The sequence below is a fragment of the Octopus bimaculoides genome, chromosome 2 (assembly GCF_001194135.2).
Source record: "Octopus bimaculoides isolate UCB-OBI-ISO-001 chromosome 2, ASM119413v2, whole genome shotgun sequence".
NCBI classification, from domain to species: Eukaryota; Metazoa; Mollusca; class Cephalopoda; order Octopoda; family Octopodidae; genus Octopus; species Octopus bimaculoides.
Window position 1 is genome coordinate 133,887,800 of NC_068982.1, and position 15,755 is coordinate 133,903,554.

Genomic DNA, 15,755 nt, shown 5'->3' on the forward strand with positions numbered 1-15,755 from the left:
GAGAGAGAGAGAGAGAGAGAGAGAGAGAGAGAGAGAGAGAGATGTTGAATGTTTATAATATTGAAGAAGGTGTCAGGATATCTCTGGAGAAGTTTTAATGGGTGAAGTAAAAAAGCAAAGCTACAGCTATTTCTGAAATGAACATGCCTACAACAAAATAGAGACAGTGATTATCAAAATCATCATCACCATCATTTAATGTCCATTTTCCATGCTGATATGGGTTGGACGGTTTGACAGGAGCTGATCAACTGAAGGGCTGTTCAGGCTCCCTGTCTGTTTTGGCATGATTTCTATGGCTGGATGCCCTTCCTAATGCCAACCACTTTACAGTGTACTGGGTATTTTTACACAGCACCATCACTAGTGTTTTTTATTTGACACCAGCACCCATGAGCCTGCAAGATTAGGGATGCTCAGCTGGAGAGAGTTGCAAGGATGACCATGCTTTTACTTAGCTTAACATGTCTAAGTAAAAGTGGTTGTCCTTACAGACAGGCTCATACCCTGCAAACCTCTCTGGCTGAGCATCCCTAATCTCACAGGCTTGTAGGTGCTGATGCCACATAAAAAGCACCCATACCAGTGCTGCGTAAAAGTAGTCCATTGCAATCAAGCATGCCACCCATGACCATCCTGTATTTCTAGATACATTGAGAACAATGGTTCTCAATAGGAGTCCATATGACCTCTGACAGGGGTCCATGCAAGCAAATTAGTAAATTGGGGAGTCACAGTAGTATATTAGGGGTCCCTGAAATAAAATTTTGTTTTAAATGTATTTGTTGCAAGAAACAGCTAGATTTCTTCCTGAAGCCTTTAACTTAGTTCAACTCATACAAGTTAATGTGTGAAAAATAAAGTGGGAATTTTGAAAGAAGTAACTCTAAAATTAGGTTTTAAACATCAAATGGCTATGGATGTCCATCAAAATAGAACAGTAATCAAAGGGGCCCATAGGTAAAAAATGGTTGAGAACTACTAATTTTGAGCAATATTCTTTTCTACTCTAGGCACAAGGCCTGAATTTTTTGGTGGGGGGGGGGGGCAGTCGATTAGATCAACCCCATTCAATTGCTACAAAGGCAAAGGTGATGCCCGATACAAGAATAATTACAGAAGCATCAAATTGCTGGACCAGGTGATGAAAGTTGCTACCTGCTTCAACTTGCTATAAAAGTAGGTACTAATTTTACCTTGTACTTATTCTTAGTGCAAGTTTTGAAGAGTGTAGTTCAATTTTAATATTTTTCAAAGCTGTAATGGAAGTGACAAAGGGGCATATTCGGTATATTTTGCTTTATGAGTTCAATAAAGGCAACAAAGCAATGGAAAGTGTGAAGAATATTAATGCAATATATGGGGATCGGACAATAAGTGTAAGCCAGTGTCAATGGTGGTTCCAGAAATTCTGAGCTGGAAACTACAGCCAAGGAGACAAGCCTCATCCTGGAAGATCTGTAGAGCTCAATGAGGACATCCTGCAAACTCTGGTGGAACAAAAAACCATCATAACTGTTGAAGAACTAGCAGAGGAGCTTGGATTTGGTCATTTAACCATTCATCAGCACCTGCATGCCATTGAAAAAGTCAGCAAATTGGATCAACAGGTTCCTCAAACTTTCTGAGTCTAATCATGCACAGAGAGTGAATGTATGTTCTTCTTTGTTGTCATGCCTCATGAATGAACCTTTTGGGGACTGAATAGTGACTGGTGGTGACAAATGGGTTCTCTATAAAAATGTCAAGCCTGTAAACAGTGGGTATGGAAAGGAGAAACACCGGCACCCCAGGCTAAAGAAGGTATTCACCCATATAAGGAGTCGTTATCTGTTTGGTGGGATATGAAAGGTTTAGTTCACTTTGAACAAACCAAACAATAACAAAGGAGATTTACTGCGAACAGCTTGAGTGGCTTAAGTCAGCACTAGAAGAAAAAAAACATGTTTGGTTTCAAGATGAAAGGTGTTCTTCCATCAGAATAATGCTCGGCCACATACGGCAAGGATGATATTCCAAAGGCTGAAGCAGTTTGAACAGCATACGATGCCCCACCCACCATGTTCACCAGACATTGCCCCATCTGATTATCATTTATTCCGCAGTTTTCAAAATCATTTGGATGGAAAAAATAGGAATTCTGTAGATGAGGTCAGAACAGTACTGGAGGAGTATTTTGCATTATGGACAAGGGAATTTTGGAAGAGGGGCTTTGCAAGTCTACCAGATAGATGGAAGAGCATTGTAGAAAATTAAGGAGAGTATATTTTAGATTAAAAATAAAAAAATTTTGTTTGTCTTAATTTTGAAAAATAAAAGATAAAAAAAAACACATAATTTATGGGATGACCCAATATATATATATCGTATATCATCATCGCTTAATGTCCATTTTCCATGCTGGCATGGATTGGATGGTTTAACAGGTGCTGACAAGCCAGAGGACTGCATCAAGCTACTATAATTTTTTTTCAGTTACAAGACTGTAGCCATGTTGGAGCACCATCTTGAAGGGTTTAGCCAAACAAATCAACCCCACTACTCTTTTGTTCTGTCTGGTACTTATTCTATCTTTTGTCTAACTGTTAAGCTTTGGGGACATAAACAAACACTGGTTGTGAAGTAGTGGTGGGGCACACACACACACACAAATGACAGGCTTCTTTCAGTTTCTGTCTATTCAAATCCACTTACAATGCTTTGGTCAGCCCAGGGCTATAGTAGAAGATAATTGTCTGAGGAGCCACACAGTGGGTCTGAACCCAGAACCATGTGTTTGGGAAGCAAACTTTTTACCACACAGCCATTCCTGCACCTATATATTTTCATTGTGTATATCTATGTGTATGTGCATGTGCGTGTATATGAAATGTTCACTTGTCATTTGAATGAAACAATGTTGTTGTTCACATTTCTTTGTTGATGTTATAACTGATTGCTCTACTCTTTAAAAAAACCAACAGAATAAAAATAAAAATGAAAAAAATATGGAAGAGAATTGGTGACAAGCAGAGTATTTATTTGGTCATAAACTCTTGTCTCAAAACCAATTCCTGCCCAAGCCATGCTCACAGAGAACAATATGGCTATCAAATAAAGCAATCAATTGGGTTATCAGATGAAGTCATTAATTTATTTTTCCATTTATTTTAATAATCCTTTATCAATGATTTCAACAAATCAATCAATAATATATTCTCCTTCATTGTTCACGACTTCTTGCCAATGTTCCACTCGCTTGTCAATGTCTTGACGATAAAAGTCACCACATTTTGATTGATTCTTTAAAAATTGTTGATGAAAGATAAGGATTAAAATACATAGAATTAAAAAAGAAATGCGTGAATATATCTGACATCACAATACTTATGGGAACATCGTCATCATCATCATCATCATTTAACGTCCGCTTTCCATGCTAGCATGGGTTGGACAATTTGACTGAGGATTAGCAAGCCAGAAGGCTGCACCAGGCTCCAATCTGATTTGGCAGAGTTTCTACAGCTGGATGCCCTTCCTAACACCAACCACTCTGAGAGTGTAGTGGGTGCTTTTATGTGCCACCGGTACAAGGTCCAGTCAAACGGTACAGGCAACGGCCATGCTCAAAAAGGTGATGTTTACGTGCCACCTGCATGGGAGCCAGTCCAGCAGCACTGGCAACGACCTCGCTCGAATGATTTTCTAACGTACCACCAGCACAAGTGCTAGAAGGTGATGCTGGTAACGATTACGCTCAAATGGTGCTATTTACAGGCCACTAGCACGGAAGCCAGACAGCTGCTCTGGCAATGAACACTCTCGGACAGTGCTGTTAGTGCTCCACTGGTGCAGGTGCCAGTCATCGAATATGGTTCAATTACGATTATAGAAATATGGAAAATAATTACACACATAATGTTGATATCTACCTGGTGTTCCATTAAGCAGGTTATGAGAATCCTTTAGCCTGGGTTCCGACTTTGGAATAATATGGTAGGAAAATATATAGTACATAAATGCACTAAGCAAGAACAATACTATGTAGAAGCAGATATAAAATAATAAAATCTTGCCTGAAAATAAAAGAATTGATTATCAGTAATTTAAAACATCTATTTTTTATAAATTACATTGCATAAAAACTGTATTTGCAGAAACAATATATTAGATTAAAACAGAATACATATTTGAAATTATTTATCCATTTATTTATTTGAAAATGGTAAAAACCTACTAAACTCTACTGTTACTTTTATTTTGTTAAATGAACATTAGCACATTCATGTTTTACATCCAATGTTTCCATGCTAGCATGGGTTACATAAACACATATTGTTGAAGCTTTCTTTTAAAATGGGTACCCTTCCTGCCACAAATCCTTTACCTGCTTTTCAAGCAAGGGAGTTTTTAATTCCACAGAATTGCTGGATAACTTATCAACAGGGAAATGATAATGAAGAAAACTGACTGTAGCTCATGAAGTCACAGAATACAACATTTTCAACATTCTCAGACACACACACACATAAGATTGCAAGACATTAAATGATGATGACCCAGGAAGACATGGAATGCAGTGGTGAAGCATGATCTTTGAATGTTGGGCCCCACAGAGGCGATGACAAGTGACCGAGACCTTTGGTAATATGCCATGCTTGAGAAGACTCATCAAACCAATTGAGATAGTATTTGTGACCATTGCTGGTGTCATGTAAATAGCACCCGTGACATCGTAACTGTGGCCATTGCCAGTAGCATGATCTTTGAATGTTGGGCCCCACAGAGGTGATGACAAGTGACTGAGACCTTTGACGATATGCTGTGCTTGAGAAGACTCATCAAGTCAAGTGAAATCATAGTCATGGTCATTGCCAGTGTCATACAAATGGCACCCGTGACAGTGGCACATAAAAAGCACCCATTACACTCTTGGAGTGGTTGGCATTAGAAAGAGTATCCAGCTATAGAAATCATGTCAAATCAGACCGGAACCTGGTGCAACTCTTTGGCATATCAGTTCCAGTCAAACCGTCTAACCCATGCCAGCATGTAAAGCAGACATTGAATGATGATGATGATGATGATGATGATAAAAAATTTATTAAAATAATTTTGATATCAAGCTGGTGCTTGGAATATGAATTAACATGAAATTTTGATGGTTTTAATTTAAATGACTTCAAAATTTGCATCATAGAACCAGGAGAGATACCAGGCTATTTGGTAACAAAAGGGTTTAAGAATTGTATTTACATCACTAAGTTCTACAATATTCGACAACTGAAAGTAAACATACAAAGTGAAACCTGAGCCCTGGAATTGGACACACTTAGCCATATCATGAAAAATGCACAGGAAAAACACACACACGTGATATAGCAAAAAAGGTCATTTGTGTAACATAATTTTCCATAAATTGACCAAAAATGTTTAAATGTAATATTGTTATATACAGAAATATTTCATTTAATAAATAAATAATTCAGTTTTGGACAATATGTAAGGAAAGAATGCATTCTAAAGTGAATCAGTTCTGATGAGAAAAGATTTGGTAAAAGTGTTTAATACAGAGTCAGAGATGAGATATAGCAAGAAAAATGAAAGAAACAGAAATTTAGAACATCAGCTGGATTCATATGTATGTATGTATGTATGGATACATACATTCATGTGACAGGGTTAGTAATTTCAGAAGTGAAGGCATCGTAAGTAATGTTAGAAAAGTGAAGAATGTTTAGTGAATAATTGTGCATAGTGGGTGTGTCTTCGCAGATAGGAGAGCAGGATGAAGAATGCTGGGATTTTAAAGGCTTGACTGTCATTCAGAGCAGAAATATTTTGGGGTACTCAAGGAAAAAAAATTTGCTTTTGCACTGTAATATTATCCTTCAAGTACATATGGGATTTCCGTGAGAGTTAGTCAGAGACTGTTAAACTTAGAATGTATAGAGGAGACAGAAGTGGTGCAGCGCCATTTCCTTGAAACATGTAGTATCTGAGAGAAATTTAATTTAAATAGATCATATTCCTCATACCATGCTAAAAATAAATTTTTAAAAAAAAACACAAAATTTGTAATACTACAGTTTTATAGTAGCAAAATCATGTTTTTCAACCAATGTTTATTTCATTTTATTTGTCCATTTCATTATATTTCTTCGTTTATTTTTTGACATTCATCTTTCTTGACAGGAATAAAATATAATACTTGTGATATGCAACAAACTGTAAACCCTCAGCACTTTGTAAACTCAGTCATTTGCAACTCATAATGCTATTTTAGATTTGATATTAATAAAAAGCAGAAGGTGGTGAGCTGGTAGAATCGTTAGCATGCCGAGCGAAATGCATAGCGGTATTTTGACCATCTTTATGTTCTGAGTTCAAATTCTGCTGAGGTTGACTTTGCCCTTCGTCCTTTTAGGGGTTGATGAATTAAGTACCAGTTCCATACTGGAGTTGATCTAATCGACTGGCCCCCTCCCTCCAAATTTCAGGCCTTGTGCCTATAGTAGAAAGGATTAATAAAAAGCAAGACAAAGGCAGTGAGCTGGCAGAATCATTAGCATGCAAAGCAAAATGCTTTGCAGTATTTCAGCCATCATTACTTTCTGAGTTCGAATTCTGCCAAGGTTGATTTTGCCTTTCGTCCTTTTGAGGTCAATAAAATAAGTACCAATTGAGCATCAGGGTTGATGTAATCGACTTGCTCCTCCCCTAAAATTACTGGCCTTGTGCCAAAATTTGAAACCTCTAAAAGCAGGACAATGTCCAGTCCTTCAAATTTACTTTGAATGGTCATGGCTTCAACTTCAGATGCTACATTAATTCACTCTTCTTATACAGTTTCTTTTTCACTTTTTGCAGACACTGCCTGACAATTTTAACTTCAGTTGAAACATACATTATAGATCCACCATTTTCTAATGACTTCTATATTTTCCAAATGCTAGATTTCTTTTTTTCTTAAATTTTTCACTGTCTAAAAATATTTAGCTGTAAGTCAAATTACAATAACTTACTTCGCCAATTTTTGACATTATTCTTAAGCATGTGTACATATGTGTATTCTTACATAGAAACACAGTTTAATTGTATCTATTGTAAAATTTTATAAATTTTCTTATTAGTCAATCAGAAAGATAGGGCATTGACCAAGTCCTTCATAAGCTTACTCAAACTGGAGATTAATAGGGGTTCATGTTTAGTTTAAGCAGCTATAGAAATCAATAGAAAAGCATAAACGAATAGGGAATTTTCAGATGATTACTGCTCTGAGAGCTTAGTGCAAGATCAGTGGAGAAGATGTGCAGTAGAGGAGACAAAACAGGAGATATGGGAGGGGTGAGTGAGAAAGGGAGTGAGAGAGAGAGAGAGACTGGTGTCAAAATACCATCAGTAAATCTCTTCATAAGACATTGTGCATTTGCCCTTTAAATGAACTTTTTTTTTACTGAATTACCCCCCTCCCCCATCCCCCATCAGGTTATTGAACTCTGACAGCATAATCAAAGTAAAATCTCAACTCATGAAAAGACATTGAGTACAGTGGACCCGGATGGCAAATACACATATTGTGCAATAAATAGATTTACAATTGATTAGTTTAGTTCAAACATCAATTTATGAGTTCTCCAGGAAATTGCAGGAAATGACAATCTTATCATAATGATTAATAAAGAGAGAAGAAAAATATCAATCATCATTAAAATTGAAATTCTGTCAAGATATGTAAATTGGACAAGAATTTAAAATATTATGGCTGAATACTTATAAGAATATCTTTAGACGGAAGATAATCACACACTCATATATACAGACAGATACATACATGCATACAAGCAAAGCATAATGATCTAATAAGAATCTCAGAGTAAAACTTTATATTTTTCACATGACCAAAATTATAATAAAAGAAAGTAACTTGTTTAAAGCCAGAAATATATTTTAGCTGTAAAGAGGTATGAAAACAAATTAGAGTATAAGGAAAATAACATATGCTTCTTTCGCACAAAACAATTGTAGAAAGGAAAACAGTAGCATTCCTGAAAGGCAAACAGCCACTGACACAGTCCAATCACTGCTTATTGTCAAGCTACATCCTCTCTTGTCACTTCTATTGCTACGATAAGGGCCTCTACTATCTTGTGCAATCTAAATGCTTCATCATGTAATTGCCTCTCTTGATTATTTCTCTTGTGATAATTACATCGACATTTATGTTTTTCTCACTCAACACTTCTCTGAGCCTCTGAAACTGGTAGTAAAAAAAAAATAACCCCAAATATCTTCAGAGTAGAGACCTACCCTACCGTTTGCAACAGTATGAACCTGACAAAAGGTATCCAAACGCTAAGTTGTGATGTTAAACTAAGCAACTTATTCAGTCTATCACAGACTAGTTAATGCCAATTCCAAAAGTGGGGAAGATTTCAAATGGCTACATCTACTCCCATTTCTCCACAGATTTATAAATAAAAAGACAATCATTAAAGTTGAACTGGTTAAACAAGATCAGTTCTTAGAATGGTGATTGTTGCTGTAATTTTATTTCTTTCCAAGAATTGCAATAGCTGAATGCATGTCAGCTTCTTGTCTAAATGATTGAGTTTCTACTAATTTAACACCAGAGCTACACTATATTTCTAAGAAGTCAATGAACTTTGCAGACATGGTCCACCTAGTTAAAAATCAAACAGCATCATGGAGTGATTAATTACCAACAACAACACCTCCAGAAGCATTTGATTGATGAACAACGATTCAACTGTTTGCTATACTGAATTTGATGTCAGATGCAGTTAATCTTGCTATTATCCATTCTCACTATAAGGTTATAGACAGTGAAACAACAACAGAACAGATTTTCAACAATACTGGGAAATATTTAATTGAGTCTAGATATATTATAAGAAGTCCACTGATTGTTGGCTTTATACCAATCTTTCCATGTTAAAAGAAATCATGCACATATGTCTGCTGAAAGAACTGTCATACTCAATGCTGAGTGGCAGCTAACACTGGTGTTCATTTGAAAGCAAAGCTGTTTAAAGCACTATTCAGCAATGCCCCAGATAATTTAAGAGTTGAGATAGATTAACTCTTTCACAAGTGAAAAGGTAATGAAGAAAAAAAAAAAACAAGAAAAAAGGAATAAGAAATGTTTTCTTAAAATTTTTTTAGTGAAGTCACTTGAAAAGAATTTCACGTCTTTCTTCAAATGTCTGTTCATTCAGAACACACTAATGTTAGTGTGTTTATTTTTAAGTATATATTTATAAATCTATCCAACTATGGTACAGAAGAACAATAGGTTAAGCTATCATATATCATTTAAAATATCCCAAGAAAGAAAGAAAATGTTTCAAGCTGTTAAGATGAAAACACCAATCTAGAAAAATAGAGGGCGGAGCTTCAGAATAAACATGTTCTCCCGCCCAGACTTTATTATTTGTGTTCATGATATTTTTACAGATTTCTATACTTTAAAACATCAGAAATTGTGATTCAACAAAAGAAAAAAAAGATGAAAACTCAAAATTCTAATTTTTTCCTTCTTCTATCCATTGCCTTCTCCATTTCAGAGTAATCAACTGTAGCTTTCTCCTTTTGAGTTTTGTAATTTCTTTGGTTCTGAAATGTACGTTTTAACCACTGGAAATTATTACATCATCATCATTGTTTTAATGTCCCCTTCTCCAAGCTACATGGGGTAGACAAAGTTCATCAAGGCAGATTTTCTGTGGGCAGATTCCTTTCATGTTGTCAGCCCACACTTGTTTCCAAGAAAAGTAGCATTACCCTTTGGCAAGATGTCTTCACAGACTAGAAATAAATGACATCACTTACAAATATCACACAATGCCAAAGAGAGAAAAGCCCCTCCCTCACATACACAACAGGCTTCTTTCAGTTTCCATCTACCAAATCCATTCACAAGGATTTGTTTAGTCTGAGGCTCTAGTAGAAGACACCCAAGGTACAAAACAATGAGATTGAACCTGAAACCCTGTGGCTGGAAAGTAAAATTTTCAACCACACAACCATGCCAGAGTCTTTATATCAATTGTAAAATTTTATAATTTTATTTATAATTCTGCAAAAATGATTTTCACAGTAATTCAATTTTGCTTTTAATTTCCTAACATATCCATTTCAGAATACCAATTTTATTCTTTTACTTGTTTCAGTCATTTGACTGTGGCCATGCTGGAGCACTGCCTTTAGTCAAACAAATTGACCCCAAGACTTATTTTTTGTAAGCCTAGTATTTAATGTATCAGTTCCTTTTGCCAAACTGCTAAGTTACAGGGAACGTACACACACCAGCATCAGTTGTCAAGTGATGGTGGGGGGACAAACACAGACACACAAGCACACACACACACACATACAACGGACTTCTTTCAGTTTCCGTTTACCAAATCCACTCCCAAAGCTTTGGTCAGCCTGAGGCTATAGTAGAAGACACTTGCCCAAGGTGCCACACAGTGGGACTGAACTCGGAACCATGTGGTTGGAAATCAAGTTACTTACCACACAGCCACTCCTGCGCCTAATGTATCTTTTTACTTCTGATTTATAAGAATTTCTGATCCCCCACTCCCCTAAAACACAAATTCAATATTGTTCTGAAAAGGTTAACTACAGGGAAGGTACATTATTTACATTCGATGGATATTTGTCCTCATCTTGTCTGTTGTTAATACAACGTTTCAGCTGATATACCCTCCAGCCTTCTTCAGATGTCTTGGGGAAATTTTGAACCTGGGTTCTCATTCCTAAGGTATTTTTCGATGTTGTTGTTATTATTATTGTTGTTGTTGTTGTCGAAAAATACCTTAGGAATGAGAACCCAGGTTCGAAATTTCCCCAAGATACCAGAAGAAGGCTGGAGGGTATATCAGCCGAAACGTTGTCTCAACAACAAATAAGATGAGGACAAATATCCATCGAATGTAAATAATTCCTCATCTCTTAAATATAGAACTGTATAGGGAAGGTGCTTATTATTCTTAAACTCTGTCAAATGGGAAATTTCTTTTAAATAATTTTAGATTTAAGCTTTGGGACACTTCCCTAAATTGCATGAAACATCAGTTCCTCTTCTGTTCAATCTAGGGTCAATTTAATCCTTTATATTTCTCTCTCATAAATTTATGACTTTGTGCTGATATGAAAAATGCACATACACTATGATCATGGAGAGCAAGACATAGACTCTAAGCCAACCTTAACTGTAACTTCCATTTTCGGCTAAGGCCATTCCACTTCAGTTATGCCACTAATGGCCTTCAGAAAGGTATCATTGCCACAACATTCTATTTACCACCTTCATATAAAAATATACAGGTTTTTATGTTTAGTCAAAAGAAATGTAAAAACTGCAACAGTGTGCTAACTAACCTCATGTAGGTATTGTATTTTCCATGGATTCAAGGTGTATCTACAGTTTGTCTTGCAAACTAAATGAAGGTTGTTATGCAACACTTGTTAGTAAGAAAGCAGATAAAACTCTGTCAGGCCCTGCTCAATTTGTAAGAAAAGAGTAGGAGGTAATTCCATTTGCTGCACCAAATGTTAGCTCTGAACAAATGTAAGTGATGCAGTGGAATGGCTGGTAGATCAACAAGTAAGGTCACTTTTGTGTGTGGCGATGTGCATGAACAATAAGCACTAAGAGCACACAGGACTTAGACTCTCTCAAATGCTTTGGAGGCTCTCTCGAAGCAGAAGATAGTTTCTGTCACCTAGGTGACCAAATTAGCAATGGGGTGGATGTTCTGAAAGTACTGTTTCTCGAATATGAATTGGATGGAGAAAGTTCAGAGAGCTACTACGTTTGTTGGCAACAAAAGGACTCCCTCACAGAGTGAAAGGTAGCTTGTATATTGCTTGTGTATGAACAGCTATACTCCATGGGCTCTGGGGGCAGAGGACATGTGTAGACCAGAAAGAAATGAAGGCAGTGTTCTCCGCTGGATGTGCAGCGTCAATGTTCATGAACGACAAAGTGCAAACATGTTGAAAGAAAAGTTGAGCATAAGAGGAATCAAATGCAGCATGCAAGAGCGGAGACTACATTGGTTTGGATATGTGATGTGTATGAATGAAGACAGCTGTATAAAGAAGTGCCGGTCACTGAAAGTGGATGGCACCTATGGAAAAGGGAGACCCAGGAAGACATGGGATGAAGTGGTGAGGACTGATCTCAGGATGTTGGGGCTCAGAGAGAAAATGATACGGGACTGAAATGTCTGGCGATATGAAGTTCTAGAGAAGAGCCACCCACGTCTGTGAACCTAAGTTCTAGAAGCGTTGTGTCCCACCCACATGTAACAATAAAACTTTCATTCACCCTACTCTACAAACCAATCTACATCTCCACCCCTTCCCAAACTATTTCTCTTCTGTTCCTCACATTTCCTCTTCATACACTATGATTAGATTCCATTCCTCAATCCAGTCCTCACTGTAGCATTGCTTTCCCCATCCCCCCCCCCATATACACAGATTCTCACCAGTCACAGCATCCTCCACCCCACCAGACTCATGACATCTTGGTGATACCTGCTAGTACCTGTCACCGTTCATCTCCCTCTTCCTTACTCTACCATCCCATCTATACCCTGATCCCTGTTCCTTGCAAGTGTACCATGGTACTTGATGCCATCCTTCTCCTGCTCTTGCTGTCTCTCTCTTTTCCTTGCATCCAACCATGCCAAAATAGACACAGAAGCATGGCGCAGGCTTCTGCCTCGCTAGCTCCTGTCAACCCATCTAATCCATGTCAACAAGGAAGGACGTTAAACAATGATGATGATGACGACTGCAACCAACCACCTCATCTAATATCAGCTGACCTACATTAAAGTTCCATTAATCTTCAAACTCTGAGGCTTCAGTAGAACCAATGTAAGTTACTCTGGAAGGAAAGAGTGTTGTTGGTTTGCAATCGTCATGGAAACTTCCAGAGTACGTCACAATGCCCAATACTTGAGTGATATCTCTTCAGCCTAATCGCACAAGGCAGAAGTGATGAATAGCTGCAAATACGCGGTACCTTTTCCAACTTACAACTGGTATTTGTGAAGGTAAAAAAAAAATAATAAAAATTTCACTACAATCACTGCTCTTGAAAACCTCGTAACTGCTCAGGCTAAACTTGTGTGTTTGTAATGGCTGTTTAACTGTTTACTTGACTAAAGCATTTGTATATGTTTCTCCTTCAGCTACCCCTTGTTTTACACGTACAGAGTAATGCATAGCTTTCCTTTCATTAGTCCCAAGTTACACTGGTGGTCGAAGATAAATAGAAATGTGTATCTTATATGATGCATGGATACCTGGAAAATATATCTTATGTACACAGGAAAGGAAAAGGGTTAAGAATTATATAACATTACTTACAGATATTATTTATAATCAGTTAATTTTATTACATATATATATATATATATATATATATATATATAACACGTATGTATATGATATATGAATAATACAAAACCACATTGAAATATAAATAGTAAATAATAGTCATGATTCTTACATAATAGAAGTTTCTACAAAAGAAAGACAAAGCTTTAATTGGTCGCACACTACAAGGTTCAACGGAACCTACTGAAGCAAGCCAGCATGCTCATTAGAATTCTGTTAAATGACTAATATGTCTGAGAGAATAAAAGAGATTAATGGAAGCAGAATAATAATTTTAAAAAAAACGAATCATGTCCCACACCTGAAAAGTATGTCTGTCTATATCTATATAGACTTTAACGATGTCGAAGACCATGTTTGTTTTGTTTCTCCGTATGTAATACACCTAAAATAATTTCAAGTAAAACAATTTTCTCATAAACTTAATAAGTGACAGCATGAAAACTCATATTTAAAAATGATAAAGAAAAAAAAAAAGAAAAAACGTCAGAATTTTATAACTTGTAAGAAAAATTAATCTGAAGAATATGTCAGAAATAATTATTGTCAGTTTTGACAGTAGTTGTACACTAGCATTAAAATAATAATGAGATTAATCAGTGCTCGAAAGTGAAGCATAAAAACTTATTTCTGAGTATTTCTTCATTCTTTTCACAATACACCAAACGCATTTTAAAGTTGAAACTTTATAGATCACCTTTCATAGGTTTCCACAATGGTCGAACTAAAATGGTTTTCGGTGTTCCTTCATTAACTTTTTTACTTCTGTGTCATTTTCATTTCTTCCCAATTACACTCCGAAGCACATGTAAACAACTATATAAAACCCTCTTTCCCCCGACAATGTCAGCAATATTTTTTGATCCAAGATCATAAAATAAAACTCGACAATAATCATTAATAACTTATCAACGAAATGAAAGAGAATGTTATCTGGAATCATTGACTCTAGAATGATGAAGCCTGTTATGATTTATTTCTGTACGTGAAGTCCTAATAAGCAAATGATAGAATAACGGTTAACATGTTGTAGACAATCGTAAAAAAGGTAAAAGGGTGATCTTACGGTACGAGTCCTAAACATCGGCCTTTTCCGTAAAAAGTGTCTTCGGCAATCTTTACCAAAGATCGGTTTTTTCCGTAAAAAGTGTTGGAGAGAAACAGGGAAACGAAAGACATGCAGAGAGCGCGATTTATTTTGAAGGGTTTAGGGTTAGGGTTTGGCTTAGGGTTAGGGAATGCCGTCCGTAACCCTAACCCTAACCCTGACACTAAAACAATAACCCTAACACCGTAGTGAAGATCGTGCGGGTGTTACGGAAAAGGCTGATCTTTGGTAAAGATCGCCGAAGACACTTTTTACGGAAAAGGCCGATATTTAGGACTCGTACCGTAAGATCGCCGGTAAAAGTAAGATGTCCTAAAAAAAAAATCCGAAAGTGACAACACTGACATTCCAAAATTCCATGAAAAGAATAAAAACTCCCTCATTATGTCACTTACTCCCTCATTATGGCACTTACACGTATAATGAATTCTAACGATATGTTATATATTTTACAAATACGCCGTTCGAACATACTTTACCCAACAACGAATATTTAATTTACCGAGAAAGCAATTAATTCGATGATTTGCATGTCAACATACCAGCAATGTAATAATCCTGCACGGTTAATGGACTGTAGTGAAATAACGGACGAGAAAAGGTGGCATTGTTTGCTGTGGATTTACTAAGACTATACGAGCCAGGATTAAACTTTGTTTCTTTCTTTCTTCACTGTGAGTTTCAAATAAGAATGTGGGCGTAGAGACCCATATCTGCTTTGTATGGTTGCCCGGTCTGCTAGAAATAACAACCACATGTATCTGAAATCATTTCCTTTCTTGATAAATGAAGAACATATTAGATGAAGTAGTCCCAGACATAGACTTGTAGTAACGTTGTGCGCATGCGTAGTCTCACGCATGCGTGGAATTCAACATCCAAGCTTTCTCGCTTTGGTCAATCTCTTTCTTGCTGGCCAGCGATTGAGCAAGGACGTGTCTAGCTATCTCTCCATCTTTCGAACTCACGCTAGACAGCTCACATCAATATACCAACGTCCCAACAACCATGTTCTGACACACCGAAGACGTCTCAACAAACAAGATTAAAGATGTATATTTTCCACCATGAATAAATATTGTTGAGTTGATAGTCTGGAGTTCAGCGTTCCGTTATAATTCTTAATTTAATATAGGAAAGTCAGGTGTACATCTAATGATGTATAACCCACTTTCCTATAGACTTTTTAAAATGGGATGGTATCGAGACAGTGAAAGGCTTTAGA

General features: G+C 36.7%; 1 protein-coding gene across 1 annotated transcript in view; it reads right to left on the minus strand.

The window, feature by feature from the left end:
• Positions 1-15,755, minus strand: part of LOC106882930 (sodium/potassium-transporting ATPase subunit beta) — a 37,396-nt gene that overhangs the window by 14,145 nt on the left and 7,496 nt on the right. The window contains exon 2 of the mRNA XM_014933773.2: positions 3,912-4,055. Within this exon, the coding sequence (XP_014789259.1) occupies positions 3,912-4,055 (144 nt within the window). The remainder of the gene's footprint in view (positions 1-3,911; positions 4,056-15,755) is intronic.